The following is an 18504-nucleotide window of genomic DNA, read 5'->3' as shown; positions in this document are numbered from 1 at the left end:
TTCAGAGCTTTGCTTGTTAGTAACAATTGATATGAACTGAAACCATATCTTTCTCTGAAGAATCCTCGCAAGGCCCGTGTAACTCGAAGGTTTATTGTAGTGGAAGGATTGTATATGAACACAGGAGACGTTTGCCCTCTTCCAGAATTGGTAAGTGGTTTCAGCTTCCCTTTTAAACTCTGCATATGAAAACATGTGGCAATGAAATAGCAGTATCATATAATTAAACCTACATAGAAAAGCTCTGCATGCAGGTTTTTTGTTTATCTTCTTGCTTTCTCAGTCATTCATGAAATGGCGATCCCAAATCTTACACTGTTTTGAAACTTCTGATTAGGATTAGGATTTGGAAGCTATAGGTAATGAGGCTTGCAGATTAATATCTGGTTATGCTCTTAGTTTTTAATCTGTAAAATATACTGTATTTTCAGCTATGCTGTATGATACTAAATCATTAAACTAAGTTATATCTTTAAAAAAAAAAGTTTCAAAGAAACCCTCACACAGCTGTCATAAACAGTGACTCCAAGGAAAACATTTATTATTCAGCATAAATTGGCTTTTTGTACAGGCTATATTCTAGTAGATAATGGAAGAAATGCTGTGAAAATGCATCATCTTGAAAGTACTTGATAGCCTATTTAAAAAAAAAAAAATTTGGTATATGAGCATTTATGAAATTTACTCAAGACTTAACATGGTGAAAGAATTCTGGAGGCTTTTAAAATGTTTTAATGACAGAACACAACTCCAGACCTGACATCTTTGCAGCATTCGGGATGCCGTACTTGTCTGTCTTTACCTTATCTCCCCCACCTGTTTTGTTACCAAATTCTGGTGGGCTTGACTTGTATTTTATATCACTTGCTCTGTTCTAGATAAAATTGAAGTATAAATACAAAGTTAGAATATTTTTGGAAGAGAGCCTTTCCTTTGGAGTCCTTGGAGAACATGGAAGAGGAATTACTGAACACTTTGGAATAAACGTAAGTGCCTTTTTTGTAAGTTTTGTTGTTAACGAGAGACATGTACAAAAGCAAATTGCACACTTGATTTCTTATACCTGTGGCATTAACAATGTTTAGCAGTGTACAATAGAAATTTGAAACATACTTTTCTTTATCAGTTTTAAAGCATTCAGGTCTTGGCACTTTCCTTTCACGTGCTTACTTGAAATAATTTTACTTATCTTTAGGGAGGAACATAACAAAAGAATTTTTACAGTGCATAATTTTTTCCTTTTTTTGGACACTCAGTGGGGTGATGATTGCAGTATTTTCCAGCCACATACACTTAAAAGTGTCACGCTTACACAGAAATATTTTGAGGGCTGGGGGTAAGTCAGAAAAATCCTCTCAGTGTATAGCCAGCTTACTTTGCTCTATTGCCTTTTACTCCAGTGGGGAAAAGTAGGATAAAGCTTTTGATGGCCCTTTCAAAGATGTTGTCTTACTACTTTACTGGCAGATTAAGCCAAACTATTTTTCTGAGAGTCTACCTTTTGTGGTGTTTATGCACCTGAGGAGTACTTTGAAATCCAATATGGTAACCTTGCAGTTGTTTGCTACCACAGCCACCTGAGCTGGGGAGGGAAGAATTGTTCTTTTGGTTGCCAGTGTCTTGGCATGGAGCATCTCCCACTACATTTTACAGTGTCTGAGTTCAGCTTGGAAGTGAAATATCAAATTTTGAGAATTCATTCTGTCTTCCCCTATCTCCTATTGTTTTCACTTTAAATATCTTAATACCAAATGTGGAAAAGAGAAAATGAAAAACAGCTTTAGAAAAGGAAACAAACAGTGCTACTGTGATGATTGCCAAGTCCCATCTGATTAATTGACTTCTATGTTAAATTCATTTATAAACATAATCTTTCAGTTTTGTCTCCTCAGAATGGGAATTTGTATGTAGCGGTCATCAAATATGGCAAAAACTGTTTGCAACAAACAAGTGAAATAAGACAATTGTGTCTTTAAGGTTCAGGCTCTGATTTAGCTAGGCTTATGCCCAATTTTAATCACATTCTAACTCCTGACCGCAGTGGGACTACTTACCATTCTTACAGGACACTGTGACACTGAATGCTTTGAGGAATTGTCACCAGTATCTATATAATTTGGATTTTATGTCTGTGTTCTTCACATTACAATGGCTGGAAAAGAGTGATCCTGTGTAAATTATCTGCAGATCTGTAAATCTCAATTTCTAAAGTCCTTTTGTATTGCTTAAAATTGTTACTTCAATTGTAGTTTCATTTTCATATGTGATAGTTCGGTGGATCTTCTGTAGTATTCATGACAATATGAAACAAGATACATCTTTAATAGATTTATCTTATAAATAGTATTTATGTGATCAAAAGCATCTCTTAATAACTTGTTAATTTAACTGGCAGATTGATGATATAGATCTTATTAGTGCAAACATGGAAAATTCACTGGCTTCTATTGGAGGATTTTGCTGTGGAAGATCTTTTATTATTGACCATCAGGTAAGCCAGGTCTCATTTTTATATGGTGTGGCAGGATTAGTTACTTAGTTACTAATATCAATTTGCAAGGAGTATTATGATACAAATTATAATGCAACATTTGATTCCATACAGAAACTCTCTGGTTCTATGCAATATTGTAGATGAATTGGAGACCTACTTTTAAATCCTTCCAAGAACCTGTAAGTGTGGAGGAGAGGTTGTTTAGATGTATGTGAGTTAACTTTTAAAACATTGTCTATAATGCTATAAATAAAAAAGTGACATTTTTTCTTTTTTTTTTTTTCTTTTTCCCCCACAGCGATTGTCTGGTCAAGGCTACTGCTTTTCTGCATCCCTACCTCCTTTGTTAGCTGCTGCTGCTATTGAGGCTCTGAATATTATGGAAGATAATCCAGGTACTTAAGTCAGGAAAATCTTATTCTTCAGTCTTTCTTCACCCCAAACTAATAACTCATACTTCTCCCTATTTTGATTCCTCACCCTTTTACTCTTGTAAGTCCTCTCTCTTTTTCAGCTAATTAATTTTACATGCATGATTTTTTTTCTTCATATAATTTCCCATCTTGCTTTTCTTCAGTGTTTCCTCCCCTTTCCTTCTTCCAGCTGAAAATGAGGAAGTTAGTTGAGGCTAGGAGGGACAGAGATAGTTATCACTAAGCAAAGGAGAAATTATTATTCTGCTTTATTGACTAGTGATATACTTCTTCTTGAAAACAAATTCCTTCAAGACAAATGGAGGAAGGGAAGGTTAAAGAGAAACAAATGAGAATATATTTCCTCAGGACTGAACAAGCCTTTCCTTTCTGCTTTCACTACTTTTTTTTTTTTTCCCCTTCTCCCAGAGAAGAATCTCAGGAATGATCATGGTGCAAACACCTGCAATTTTGGCAGGACCACGTACAGGACATTTGGATAAAGCTGGCAGGCAGGAGTTTCTGCTCTAGGAGTTAGAGAATTGCCCTTGTTGCTAGAACCAAAGAAAGTGGTTTGTTTTTTTGTTTGTTTGTTTTGGGTTTTTTTAGGGGGTGGAGGGATTGAAAAGTGTATGAGGATGACAAAATTGGCCAAATCTGTGTGTATTTGGTTTTAACCTTCATTAGCATCAGCAGATTGGAGGACATCTGCAGAGAGAGGTAGTATTTAATTTATCACAAATGAATAAAAACTACTGGGTAGCCCACTCCTAGTCCTCAGAAGTCAAACAAAAGCAAGAAATAATTAAGAGTAAGTTACGGGACTGTAAGCTGTAGTGGAGGGTCAGCCTTTGCTGAGGAAAAGAACCAAGGTTTGCAGATCCAGGAGTCAAAATTTCCTTTTTAAGAATCTGCAGTGAGTTGGTGAAAGGATCAAGGAACAGAGTCTGTATGGCTGTAGATATTTGATAGATATAAACAAGTTGCACCTGCCATTTCAATCTCATTACCAAGTGTTTGTGTCATCCTTTCCATATGATCATGAACCAATGCAGCTGGAGTAATGAGATAAGGGGAAGCTCTTAAAAGCCTGTCATTTCCTGGCAGAAATGGGAGTCAGGAACATTACGAAGACTAGTGAAGAGACTTAGCACTTCAATAGATACGTATATCTTAGCTTTCCTTCCGAATGCTTTTTTTGAAATCTTAGCCTTATAGAAATGTAAAGTAGAAACAGGATATCTAAGCCTTTTCCTTCTTTCTTTTTTTTTTTTTTTTTGGGTGTGTGTAGACATTTTTCAGACTCTCCGGGCTAAATGCGAACGAATTCACAAAGCTTTACAGGGGTAAGTGTATTTTGGGGTGGGGGGAGTTTGGCTCTTGTTGATTTGACCATGCCTTTGTAATGCCAATTTTAAAGAACTCTCCGTGCCCAAATCTGTTTCTGGTTTTACAGATGCTTAGACTGGGAAATGTACACTAAATTATGTATGTATTAAAGGAAGAAAGTCATCCTTTTCTAACTGTCTCTGTTATGCTACTAAAAAGAGTCCCAAGTTTTTAAAATCCTTTTTTCAGGTATTGAGATGAGATTATACCTTAATGCTAGTGACGATGTTTGCAAACCCTTAAGTCTTTAGGACAGTGTGCTAGTTTTCAATGGTATGAAGTGTTGATAAGAATTCTGAAAAAGAATGCGTAAGTAAAAGCATTTGGGGTGTAGTTTAGCAGATACTCTTTCAGACAATTCAATGCACCTTGCAATCACCTTTAGTACAATATTGTTCTTACATGAGACTTGAATGTTAAATAGTAATAGAAATATTCATTATTCTGTAGGCACATAGAAAACTGCTAGAATTTATCTGAAAAGTAAGGATTCTGTTTAAAATTTCCTAACACTATCCTGTTTTAAAAGATGGCTATACTGAGTAATTTCTTTTTTTACCTGACAGGTTTTGATACTAAAATATATGGAAACTACTGTGACTATTCAACAACTGTTTAATGTGCAGAATGGATATGTTAGCTGGTATTTTACAATTAATTTTCTTCAACAGTTTTCTGTGACATATTACAGAAATGAATAACATTTAAACACACATAAAATCTATAATGCATGATTGATTATACTAGCTGACTTTTTTGTAGTATTAGTCACTTAGTTATTCAGTGTGAGTTGCTTGTTATTTCAAATAAGCAGTTTCCTGCTTAGCCAATGTTTTATGTTAGAACTTCAGTTACATTCAACTTCTTTGGAGTAATCCTACCATCAAATAATCCTTCTCTCCTTTGGGTGTATTCTGTTTCAGCAGGGGTTTAAAATGCATAGGCTTTCAGGTCAAAGATACCCAGATGCTTCTACGCTTGAAATTACAATTTTAGAGTAACTTGAAAACTGTTAGTGTCTCTTCTTTGCTAGTAATAGAATGTTATGATTGAGCTGAAAGGAGAATAATTATAATATTCTTCTCTACCTGTCATTTTTAGGTGATAATTATAAATACATTGAAAGGAAAAAAAAAGTAAGGAAAAAATATCAAACTTTTACTTGTTAATATTCAACACAAAACAGAAGCGGATAAGCCACGGCTGGTACTTTTCTATCCTGTGACTGATTCTACTTTTTCATTTAAATTCAGTAATTAGTATAGTCACAAATCAACAAGTAGGCAAAATGCCTAATTGTCTGTAATAGGACTTTTGTATTTTTGCCTTACGGAAAATGGTGTGGTAATATAGAGGTCCAAAAAAATTGCAAAGTTCTTCTAGGTCATACTGGGAAAGGACTTGAAAGATTTAACAACACCAGGTAATTGGAGAGCCCTGTAGCTGGAAAACTATCCTAACATTTGCATAAAGTAGTATCAGAGAGAAGGTTTGAAGTAATATTTGCAGGGTACAGTGTGTTTTTCTTTAATTAATAACCACAGTAGAAAAAGTGTGTGATGGTTCGAAGAAGAGGCAAAGTTTTCAGAAAAAGCTTTTTTTAATGCTGTGATCTTAAATGCACTCATCTTTCCTGCCTAACCATGGCTGCTGCTTGACTGCAGTTCTTCAGGGTACTCTCACTGTGATAGAGTGGAACTAACTGTCGGTTTAAAAGAGAGCATAAAATGGTGGTAGAACTGTATACAAAGAAAGTGGGAAAGAATACATACCTTTTTCTCCTTTCTCGTAATAGACCAAATGCAGTGAGAGGAACAAATTAAAAGTAAAGGAAATCTTTCTTAGCCAAGGTCTAAACTAACTCATGAAATTTAGGACTTGCTATATAAGGGCCAGTGCATGATTAGCATTCAAAAAAAGATGTTGGTCTTTGTATGGGCTATGGTGGGGGAAGAAACCGTCCTGTTGTAAGCTAGAGGAATGACTGGTGTTTATTCCTGTTCTGGGTACAAGACAAGTGCTGGTTTGTGGAAGAAATGGAAGAATTCTGAATCCTGCATAGGACTACTTTCTTACTGTCTATGGCAGTTTATGAAGCATAAGAAAATGCAGTAAGAGATGGAATGATTAACACAAATCAGGAATATTCTTAACTTCCTTAACAATCTTAGAAAAAGTAGATTTCTGTGTTGTGTTTAAAAATATCTAGCGTCTTAGTAAATACAAAAGAAGAAGCTCTGTTGCAGGGAGACAGGACAGACAGGACAGAATTTTACATTTTTTTAAAAAGCATGACAGTAGTAGGTAGCATCCCTTAAATAGTTCATTACTTATTGCATATCCTGCACCTGGCTGAGAATTTTCCAGTAAAGCAAGTTTTCATTGGAGGAAAGCAGAATTATTTTTAAAGATTTTTTCCTTCCAGAAAAACTTCGTGTTTTTTCAGTGAGACCTCATTCTAGTTTTCTCTTAGCAAAACTGATGGAAATGTTTATGGTGTTCAGAGCAGCCCAGCTACACAGGGTTCCCTACTGCCAAGAACCTGGCCTGCCACTCAGTTCTGCAGCCCAGTCTTGTAGCTGGGGTGCAGAAAGCTGTAAGGAGGGAGCTCCCCAGGGCTACATCCATACTGGTACGTTAAAGTCAGGAAGCATTCCTGGGCACTCGATCTTGATTGTCTCCTCTGTCAAATTGCTGGAGTGACCTGTGGCATGGGTTTGGCCCAGGCCAAGCAATGCTCTTTGAAAGGACTCCTGGATACAGTTCAAGAGCTGGTGTGAGCCAGGAGCTCTTCCCAGTAGTCAGTTTGGATGTGGCCACCCTGACGTGGAGACTTAGATTTTAAAAGTATGGATGTGAGTCATTCCATACCCATTCACCACAGGGCCAGAAAACAGTCCAAGGCATATTTAGTTTGCTAATGTAGAACTAGCCTTAAAAGGAGTGTTAGAGTTCAGGAGGCTTGTTTCTGTTCCTTTGCTACTTCAAAATCAGATCTTTCAGACTGCTGTCTTTTTTGTGTGGAAGTTGTACATTTTTGTTTTACTTTCCCAGCATTTCTTAGGAAAGTGAATTCTGATTTCAGGAAAATTACAGTGTGTGTGCATTAGATTCTCAAATACTTGTTGAATCTTAATTTGGCAGAGGCTCAGAAAAACATAGTTAATACTTTACATGCAAGTTAAAGTATTGTCATTGGAAGACCTCGTGTTAAACTCCTGGGTGTATTCAAATAGTCGGGTAAAGTAGAATTGTAGAATCATAGAATGCTTTGGGTTGGAAGGGACCTTTAGAGGCCACCTAGCCCAACCCCCCTGCAGTGAGCAGGGACAGCTTTAACTAGAGCAGGGTGCTCAGAGCCCCAGCCAACCTGACCTTCAATGTTGCCAGGGATGGGGCCTCCACCACCTCTCTGGGCAACCTGTGCCAGTGCTTCACCACCCCCATTGTAAAAAATTCCTTCCTTATATCCAGTCTAAATCTACCCTCCTTTAGTTTAAATCTGTCACTCCTTGTCCTGTCACAACAGGCCTTGCTAAAAAGATTGTCCCCATCCTTCCTATAGACCCCCTTTAAGTACTGAAAGGCTGCACTAAGGTCTCCCCGCAGCCTTCTCTTCTCTAGGCTGAACAACCCCAACTCTCTCAGCCTGGCCTCGTAGGAGAGGTGCTCCAGCCCTCGCATCATTTTTGTGGCCCTCCTCTGGACCCGCTCCAACAGGTCCATGTCCTTCTTGTGCTGAGGGCCCCAGAGCTGGACGCAGTACTGCAGGTGAGGTCTCACCACAGCAGAGCAGAGTAGAGGGGCAGAATCACCTCCCTCGACCTGCTGGCCACGCTTCTTTTGATGCAGCCCAGGATATGGTTGGCTTTCTGGGCTGCAAGCGCACATTGCCGGCTCATGTCCAGCTTTTCATCTACCAGTACCCCCAAGTCCTTCTCTTCAGGGCTGCTCTCAATTCCTTCATCCCCCAGGCTGATGGGGCTGATGAATTATGTCATTCATCATCGTAAGATGAATTATGTCATTCAGGTTACTGCAGCTGTGACTGACAGAAAAGGTTTTAAGATTAAAATTAAGTTTGAAACTTGTAAGCAGCCTCTGTGAGTAAGCGTGTAGCAAATACAAAGCATGTTGTTCAGGCAAAGACCCAGTTTGAATGGAAGTGATAGAAAGCTTGCTTCCTACTCATCTTTTCCCATTTACTCTTTGGAGGGGGACGGTTTATGATTATCTATTTCAGTTAAAGAATTATGTCTGTTTTATAACTAGAAGTAAAACTGTGTGTCTCTAAACAAAACCTAATTGTTTTGTCTCAAACTCTGTTCTCCAGGAAATTGATTTAAATTACAGTGAAACTTTTGTCTGACTTCTACTCTCATCTCCCTACTTGTACAACGCTACTTCTTAGAAATCAGGTCACTCCTAGGGAACATAACTAAGAACAGATATGTTATACAGCTATACTGTGTATTGTCTTTCTACCTTGTAGCTGGACCTTGGACTGCTTTTCCTTGTTCTTTACATTACCAAATGTTGTATCCCTGATCCCTAGATATTTGTGCAGTATTGAGATAAATGCAGTCTGTGTGCTTATGTATTAAAGAAATCGCCTGTGTTTGGTTAGTTTGCAAGTGTAGGTGAATGACACCAGAGTGTTTGCAGTTTTGTGGCTGAAGAAGAATATCAGTTTGATTTGTCTTTCTGGAATGGACTGTGAATTTAAATAGCATTATAGAAATAATGCAAGATGCTTTCCATGCTAGAGTATAATTTTATTTTTTCAAGGTTATAAATGATTCGGTGTGTTTGTAGTGCCAATTCTCTCTCCTATAGGCCGCAGTTTGGTGTTTATGGGATTAACATCTCTTCTGCTCTGGCTGGGTCTTGAACTTGGTAAAAATAGAAAACTTATTTGAAAATGAGGGTATAAACTTAAGATGTGTGTGAGGCAAGCTCATCAAAGTCAGGAAGTCAAAATTACGGCTGATGATGGACATGCATTTATGGGAACTGTTAATTTTGGAGACCAGAGGTCTTGCTTGGGTATTGGATACAGTTTTTTCGAGGGCAATAACTCAGTCCTCAATATGATGATACATTGTGCCAGGACAGTGACAATCAAATGTCAGTCATTCAATCAAATTCTAGGAACCCAATTGACAGCTGTCCCTACATATAGATGTGGGACCAATTCTAGTAATATAACTAGTTGTAGAGGGGCTTCTAAGTGACAGATGATGTTGTAAAGATTTTCTACAAGAAATAATTAAAATAAGAAGTCTTGCCAAAAAAAATAAACCTTGTTTCTTCTTATCACATAAGTGGGTAAGAAGATTTATTATTATTTATTTTCTTAATATAAACTCCAAAGACTTGACTTAGCTAGCTGTGTTTTTATCAGCAACATACAGGCCTAATGCTAATATTTCTTCTACATCTTTGTAAGGGTCCGTTCACAATTTCTGAATCATTAATCCTTTTTGCAAAAGCAGGAGTCGCTGTTGTTACACAAACTTGCTGAAACTACATATAGTAAACTCCTTCAGAAAGACATTCACTTGATAAGTTCTGTTATCTTTACCTATTGCAAGCTGAAATGCACATATGTTTTGTCTGTATTTGTATTAGTAAAGTGAAATATCCCTCTCTTCTCACTTGCCACCTAGTAAGGGGAAACACTATCAAGAACTTTAACACATGTGTTCGGGTAGGATGTGCATTAAAGGTTTTTTTATTTGTTTTAGGATTTCTGGCTTAAAAGTAGTGGGAGAATCTTTTTCTCCAGCATTGCACCTACAGTTGGAAGAGAGCTGTGGCTCTCGGGAAAATGATGTGAAGTTACTCAAACGAGTTGTGGATTATGTAAGTGTCCCAATAGCAATTGACATATATCATTGCCTTTGAATGTGAGTAATGAATGAAGTGCATGTGGGTAGGGAGGCTTGTTGGGTAACTTGTTGGAATGTCTTGCAGGAATGCTGCAAGAAACTCAGTTCCTTTGCTGACTATAGGGCTATATTGAAGACCATCTTCTAACCATTTCTTGCTGGAGATGTTTAGGTCTGTAGCACTGGATAAAAATATATATTAGAACTTTTACTTCAGAAAATAATTATTTCCTGTTATGTACTTCAAAAGTCAAGTTAAATTTGCATGTAAAACTGTTGCTTAGAAAACTTTTACGATGTCCATAAGAATAAAGGCTGTCATTTGAACAGAGCTCTGGTGGTGTATTTTAACTGTTTGAGGTCTAGATTTCTGTAACTTTGCTTGTTTGAGTCCATGAACTTACTTTTTTTTGTGTGTGAATCATGTTTTGTGTGTTCTATTTTTTCCATCTTCAATATACATTGGTTCTCTTTCTCTCACATGAAGGAGATGAAGGTTGATGAGGAGGTTTTGTATTTCGGGCAGCCTGTAAACAAGACTACACAACAAAAAGAAACTGAAGTTGATTTCCTTGAAAATATGCTTAAATATGATTTAATAGCCTACTTACATCAGCATTTTTGTCTTATTACTTGGAGATAGAAAGCTAAAGAAGCTACACCCTAACCTGTTTTATGAGTTTATGCTGTATGAAAATTAGAGATGATTTTGCACAACCTTTAAAACCTCCATTTGGGAAAGAACTTAACAGTTATCCTGACACCAAACTCATAAAAGTTAGTTAAAAGTATTTGGTGATCAAAAGAAGATACCATTTGAAGTTCCCAGATTGATGACTGCTGAATTTTCTTTATTTGTAGTGCATGAATAGTGGTATTGCGTTAACTCAGGCCCGCTATCTGGACAAAGAAGAAAAATGTCTTCCTCCACCCAGGTTAGTAGAAAGTCAATATGTTATTTCATTTTATTGGATATGACTCCCTATCTCTTTTCATACAATGATGGGGTTTTGTTCAGGAGGCTGGATTGAATAGTTGGTCTTGTGAAAAATGGGAAAGGCTCCATTTTAAGGTATATTTTCAGTGACTGTTACAGGATGCTAATACCGTGAAATAACTATCAGATCTACCTGAATCTCAGTGATCAGTGTGTTGCCTGTTACCAGGCACATTTCCATGAGCTGCACATCTGCAGGTAGAAAAGATAACAATCAAATTTCTGTGGTGTGTATTGGGAGGGAAAAAAAGTAGTTTGACCATTTCTGTGTAGACATATGTCATCTTTTGGGTTGAATTTGAATTCATAGTAATTTCCCTAGACATAGTGATCTTAATGTTTTAAAATTAGTACAAGAAAGGTCTAAACCTGAAGGCAAGGAGTGAAGTTTACTGTGTACGTTCTGGTTTTCTTTCTGTAGTATTCGAGTAGTAATAACAGTGGAACAAACAGAACAAGAACTGGACAAAGCTGCATCACTTCTTAAGGAAGCTGCACAGTCTGTATTGAATTAGACTGCTGGTTTGGATTCCTCTTTCCCCAAATTGTCAGAATAAGTGTTTTACACTGTATAGTGACTTCAGATGTTCAAGTGACTTCAGATATTCAAGTTCTTCCACTGATGGCACTGAAACCGGACTGAGTAACAAGATTGTTCCAGAATGGTACAAATGTGGTGAGGGGAAGAATGCTGAATTTTGGAACCAGTGAATGACACAATGTACTTGCAATTCAAACTCTACCATTACTAGCACTCCTTGAAATGGGATATCACTGTTGTATACAGGACTCTTTCATAAGGTGCATCTTAAAAAGTTTTGAATTTATTTCTTCAAACCCTTAAATGTTTTCAAAAATGTATGTGAGCATTCAGTTTTCCCCCAAAACATCTAAAATGTACCATTTTCTTTGCATATTCTCAGAATGTAGGAACTTCAAATAAATTTCAAGGAACTATCTCCCTCTTCCCCCACCTCCCAATGAAGATAGGCTGTTCCTAATACTGGCAAAAAGGAGAAAATAACACATTAAGAGATACTTTTGTGCTATATTATGCATTTATTACTGAATTATAGGAGGAACTTCAGTCCTTTTTTGTTTATATCTTTGTCTAACTATCTTTGGAAGCCAGTTTTTAGGAATGGCTGGCCAGAGAATTCCATTATCTAAATGGTAAATACATATTAAATACTATTTGCTTCCTGCATTTCATATGTAATTATATGCATGTTTGATATTATGGGCGAGGTTTTTCATATTATTAACTTAAAACATCTAAGCTGAATCCTCTGAATTGTGAAACTGGTGTAATTCCATTATAGTGTGTTCAGTCAGGGGGGCTTGGCACCAGTCTTAAAGAGCAGTCATAAGCAGCATGAAGAATGAAGCAAGGTTTTGAAACAGCAGCTAAATATTAGCTTAGTCAAACTACTTTTGAAGCACTAAAATGGTGTGTGCTTTTATCTCTAAACAGCTATACCTTAGAGAGGAAGACTCACAGATAGCTAATAAGAGTTTAGATGGTACAAATACTACTGAACTACAACTCGATATGTGCACATAATATCCCCACATAATTGGATAGTAATATTTGGAGCTTATGCTGTCAGGATTTTTGGTAAGCACAGATGTACATTATACAGATGGAAACATTACACCAATCAAAGAAAACTGGTAAGGAAGGACGACAGTAAACTATACCTTTTTGTAAAATAAAAACTATAGCTATGTATTTCAGGATTTTGCTTTAAGAATACCCGTTTCAAAATTTTATATTCTGTCTGTTCTGTATTCTGGGTTGTTTTGTACTTATGTGCCTTTTTGGTTGCTGCTACAAGGACTACAGGACTATTTTTGAGAAACATGATTGTTTAAATAAAAAGTTAATCATGTTTGATTCAGAGTTTTACTTATAATTAGATTTTGTTGCATGATCAACCATATTTTGTTGAATATTCTGCATCAGATTAGTATAGTGTATGTTGCCTCCTTCAGTTCATAGTGACTGTCTGTGCTGGCTTTCAACACTTTTTCACCTGTGTACATTCAGATAAACCAGTTAAAGTTGTATTGGGGCACTTTTGTGATTGTTGTTTGACTATTTGAAATAGTCAAATTATTACCTGTGCAATGTAGAGAAACCTTCATCCAAATGTGAAAGAGTATTCCTATTTCACCATCATTTACATTTTTCTCTATTAACTGTGAGTAAAAACCTGTGAGAAGCCAACAATTTGGAAGAGCAGAAATGTAGGGAAGGAAGCTGAAGGAACCAAAAGTGCAGAACAATCAACCTTCTCAAGACCCTCAGAGATTGCAAGAAATGGAAATTAAAACTTGTCACTATACTTTGAGCTTGTGAGCCATTTTTGGTTTGATAATTGAAATCTGAATATTCAAGTAAACTCAAGCTTTTGATGTATAAGCTGGGAACAAATGAGGTACCTGGATTCCAGTGCAGGATAATAAATGGTTTTGGAGTTCAAGGTAAACCTGTGAAGGTAAGCAAATCGCCAGTTAGCATTGAAATACTAGGTTGCAGAATCTATATTCACTTTTTGTTGCAGTTTTGAGAACTAGCAGCAATCTTTAGATACCTGTATTTGTTTTGTTGGTTTTGTTTTTGTTTTTTGCTTTAAAATGAAGTGATAACACCTAAAGTGGCAGGAAGCAGAATGGAATTTCTGGCAATTTCAAAGCTGTGACTAAGTGGTTCGGATGAAACGAGTTCAAGTATGTTGCTAAGAGATGCTGTCATCTGATTCATTTGGCAAACACATACCCAGCATTAAAACATTGGTAAAACTGCCTTTGCCCATTTTTGTTGTTTACAGCTTTATAGAAAAGAAGTATTTAGGCCACACGAAAGTGAAACACCTTATGGTTGATAGCCGTTGAAGTACTGTTATAATGTGTGTTTTACTGACAGGTGATATACATGGTCTCTGTGAGAAATTAAGACACTTATGAGATGTAGCTGGTGGAGGGAGATATCCCTGGTCAGTTTAAGCATGGCTGGTACTCTTAATTTTGGCTTTTTTGACAAATGTCTCTGATCATGGCAAGCAGATGGAGGGAAGGATGGCTCTGAGGAAGAAAGTTGGTTGGGGTTAGGGAGACAGCAGGTGATTCTGGTTAAACTTTTGACATTAAAAAATCAGAAGCCTGTTAAGGTGCTTAAGTTCTCAGTGCTCTAGGCTAATAAATTTATAAACAAGCCTGTTTTAGTTGCTTTGTGGCTATGTTTGGATGAAGTGGGACTCTCTCATCCATTTCTTCAGATGTGGGAGCAAGGCTGGAGTCTTCGTAAATAAATGGAAAGCTATTCAGCAGGATACTGTGAGGTGAATCAAATACATAAGGGCCTTATCCTGAACTTCAGAGTTTCTACTGAAAGTAAATATCTGGATTCTTAATTTTAATTCAACTAATTTAAGTATTTTGCCCTGCCAAGTGTTTGGAACTAACAGCTAAGCTGAGTTTCAGCTAAGTGGAAGCATCAGGATGATAAATAGTGACAAAACATAAATGTTAATTTTTTTTTACTGAAGATCAGTATCTGGTAGTTGAGAATGAATGCATTTTAACTGTAATAAGGTGGCCATTTATTGAAATTGTCCGGATGAAAACAATTGTTTGCAATATGTGGGGACTGGGATGGACTGGAAAGAATTTATACTTTGAAGTTATTTTGGCTTGAAGAAACACTTCTACACGATACATATATTTTCTTTTTTAAACAGATCTATTTTCCTTGTATATCTAAAAATCATTGTTATTTGTGTAGGTTCATTGTTTTTATAGGAAAAAATACAGATGCCTTTTCTGTTTATTATAGTAATCATTTTTGGATAAGAGGTGAAATGCATAAGGAGAATATTAAGAAAGAGGTATGGCTGAATAACTTTGATTTTTTGTTTTGTTTTGTTTTTTCCCCACTTTTGAAATATGATCCCAGTCACTGCACAGAATGGTGAACTGTCTCCTTTCTGTCACTCCATCTGGATTTTATTATTTTAAATAGGGTTGTGGAGTGTTGGCATTCACTGATCTATGAAGTTGCTACCGCAAAAGTGTCTTGCATCTTAAGATGACTCGAGAAATGTACATGAGCTGTAAATGCTGCTTAAACAGAGGAATTATTTACAACTAACACAAAGCATTTTTACATGAAACTGTTTCAGCGTCCTAATAAAAGGAAGTGTCTGGATAACATTTCTTGTTGTGCTTTTATGTTCTTTGCAATTTTCATGCTAATAAGATAATGGACTTACTCTGTCTTGCTACTGATGGATTTTTCAGATTTTAGTTTCCTGTCCAGTGTGTGCTAGGTCATTGCAAAATATGCATAATAAAAGTCACATAAACTAATAAATCAGCTGAGCTGCAGATTGCTGAAAGTATCTATCAGGGAAGGACAGTTCTCTACGTGACCAATTTCTAATACTTAGGTAGCAGATACTTACAGAAAACTGCTGTTGGAAACTAGACACTGGGCCAAATAACAATTTTGCTGTGGCTCTGTATAGAATTTCTGATGTATCAACAAACTCTTCAGTCCAGGTGAAATATGCCCGAGCTTTGAAAGATCTTTACAGAAGAAAATACTGCAATTTTGCCTACCATGTTATATGGATAAGATTTCTCTATTTACTCCTGCTATTAGAGGCGCTCCCACCTGACTTTGCATGCTTTTTGGATAACTGAGCTGCATTTTACAACAGGGGATCCAGTATCGGCAAAAAACAACAAGTATCAGTCAGAGGAAAAACTTAAAGTAGAATTGGAAATGTATGATCTACTGATTAACTTATATTTGATGCAGACCAAAAATGAGAACATTTGGGGGCATTATGAGCAGAGATAGCGGTGTGATCATCCCACTCTACTCTGCACTTGTCAGACTGTACTTGGAGTTCTGTGTCCATTTCTGGTCCCCACAACTCAAGAAAGGCAATGACAGACTGGAGAAGGTCCAAAGGAAGGCCATGAAGATGACCAAAGGGCTGGATAACCTGTCCTGTGAGGAAAGACTGAAGGATTCAGGTCTTCCTAGAGAAGAGAAGGCTCAGGTGGGACCTTATCACAGTTTTCTTGTCCTTAAAGGGCATCCACAAAGAGGCCAGAGGCTCTCTCCTCACAAGGAGCCACATGGAGAAGAGAAGGGGCAATGAGTGCAAGTTGCCCCAGGAAAGGTTTCATCTTGACATAATGTAATTTTTTTGCAGTAAGAACAGTCAATCACCGGAAAACAAACTCCCTAGGGGTGTGGTGGAGTCCTCATCACAGGAGGTTTTCAAGACGCAACTGGACAGGGTGCTGGGTAATCTCATCTAGGCTCCCTTTCCCATGAAAGGTTGGATCAGACAATCTTTTGAGGTCCCTTCCAACCTGGGCTGTTCTGCGATTCTGTAGTTCTATGATTATAACTGAAGACAGGAAATGGCAATAATTTTTGACACTTGTACTATTCAAAATTGGTTTCTTTTGGAGCAAGCCCTTTGTTGATTACTAAAGAACATCACAGTAGGTGTTGGGGGGAATGAAGAGAAAGAATTTAAATGCAGTGCATTACAATAAGTATGTGTTAGACTGATGCTAAAGAGAGAGGATAAAAAAGGTGATGTAACACCAGCACTTCGTGATAATCTGAGAATTAGTTTTGACTTCCTATCATTTTTCAGTGGTTTGGACTTTTTCTGTTCTTTCACATAACAAGATAATGAAATGGCTGTTCTGTACAGTTAATTGCTCAAAGATCAAATATTAAATTTTTTGTTTTAACTTTGTCCAGGATAATTTTTTTTTATAAGCTAGCTTCAGTTGCGTTTATCATGTTTGTACTGAGTAAAGTTTTGCCTTGGTGTCAATGGTGAATGTGAACTTTTGTCACAGAATCTAAACAGACTATGATACGCCTTGCCTTTGTATGCAGCCTTTAGGTTTAAAATCTGGCAGTATTTAAGTGGCCTTTAAAGTAGCTGATATTATGGAATACTTGATGGTAACAAAATTCCTATTTATCACTGTTCAGATAGACTATTTTATTGGTGAAAGAATATAGATCTAATTTTGATCCATCCTTAGATTCCTGTGGTCAAGCTACACACAAAGAATTGCTAGCAAAGAGTAATCAGCATTTGCAATAATAAATTTCCTGACTTTTCCTGGGTAAAAGAACTACATGGAAGAAGTTCAGCCATAGGCATGATTGTATACAGACTGCTTTACTGAAATGTGCTGATTTTCAAACTTTGTATGAAGCAAATTTTAAATACTTCAATTTTTTATGTCTAGACTGCTATCTTGAGAATAAGAATTTTAAAATGTTTAAGGATTTTAAAAGATCAGAACTTTTGAATAAGTTGCTCTCTTGTTTCTTGAAGCTTTTGCTATTTCCTGCACCTTTGTTTTCCAGTCATCTTCCTGTTTTCTTTCCTTCATTTTCCAGGATAGCCACCAAAAGTAAATGCATTGTTAGTTGCTTAAAAATTACTTAAGCCATGAAAAGTGTTTGGTATACAGTAGACCTTGTTTTAGTGATTATATCCACATTTCCTAAATTCAGAGGCATGTTGCTGTTGTCTGACTAGTGGGAGGCAAGGGATGTGCAGAAAGTTCCGTTAAATTGGGGGTTTAATATGGTGGTACAAATGAATTTGATTTATTAGGTGATGATTCCAGTGAAAATGTAATGACTCAGTTTCAGTCTAGTTCCAGTGCTCATCTGTTCCTTGGTACATAGTGCTGGTCAATGCTGTGCAGTTTACAATACATGCATATTTGAGGTTTGAAGCATAAGTTGAAATCTGTAGAAATGCATCAGTGATAACCTCTAAGCACAGAAAGCCAGTTTTGCCATTTTAGTAATTTTTGCTATTTGAAATCATAGAATGAAGTGTGGGTAAGATATCACAGCTGCGGTATCAGACATGCTGGAGTTACAGGTCAAAAATGGAAACATTTTTTGAATGCTATGAGGTGAAGACAGCAAGATAGTGATGTTACAAAGGTGGAATTTGATAGTATTTGAGGGGCCCTCAGTCTGAACATGAAACATAAAGCGCTCATTAAGTGCTGGTTGAGAGTAATGGGATATAAGAATGCAAAGTGCTGCAGTGGAGCTGCAATGCAGAAAATGGATAGCAGGATCCTAGCTATCATTAGTAATAAGACTAGGTTACAGAAGTTAGTTGTCACCAGAGTTGTTGCTCACCTGTTGTTGGTCCACCCAAGTCTAGGGAGTAGCAGTGCACACTGGGGAATGGTGAGCTTGGTTCTGAGTACTGGAAATTGTTGCATATCAGAAACTGTTTGTGT

The 18504-nt window shown here is 36.9% G+C and overlaps 1 protein-coding gene across 2 annotated transcripts in view; it reads left to right on the top strand.

Annotated features, from left to right (window-relative positions):
* Positions 1–13445, top strand: part of SPTLC1 (serine palmitoyltransferase long chain base subunit 1) — a 41094-nt gene extending 27649 nt beyond the window's left edge. Inside the window, exons 8-15 of one of the 2 annotated variants that reach the window (XM_075726442.1) lie at positions 61–150; positions 879–986; positions 2396–2491; positions 2793–2889; positions 4199–4253; positions 10044–10161; positions 11049–11122; positions 11606–13445. In XM_075726442.1, the coding sequence (XP_075582557.1) occupies positions 61–150; positions 879–986; positions 2396–2491; positions 2793–2889; positions 4199–4253; positions 10044–10161; positions 11049–11122; positions 11606–11699 (732 nt within the window). In that variant the 3' untranslated portion in view covers positions 11700–13445. The remainder of the gene's footprint in view (positions 1–60; positions 151–878; positions 987–2395; positions 2492–2792; positions 2890–4198; positions 4254–10043; positions 10162–11048; positions 11123–11605) is intronic. The other variant, XM_075726443.1, reaches the window with a different exon arrangement.
* Positions 13446–18504: the final 5059 nt, after the last annotated feature.

The sequence above is a fragment of the Pelecanus crispus genome, chromosome Z (genome assembly GCF_030463565.1).
Source record: "Pelecanus crispus isolate bPelCri1 chromosome Z, bPelCri1.pri, whole genome shotgun sequence".
Classification (NCBI taxonomy): Eukaryota; Metazoa; Chordata; class Aves; order Pelecaniformes; family Pelecanidae; genus Pelecanus; species Pelecanus crispus.
Note: the sequence above shows the minus strand (reverse complement) of the source record. Positions and strands in the feature narration are given on the sequence as shown.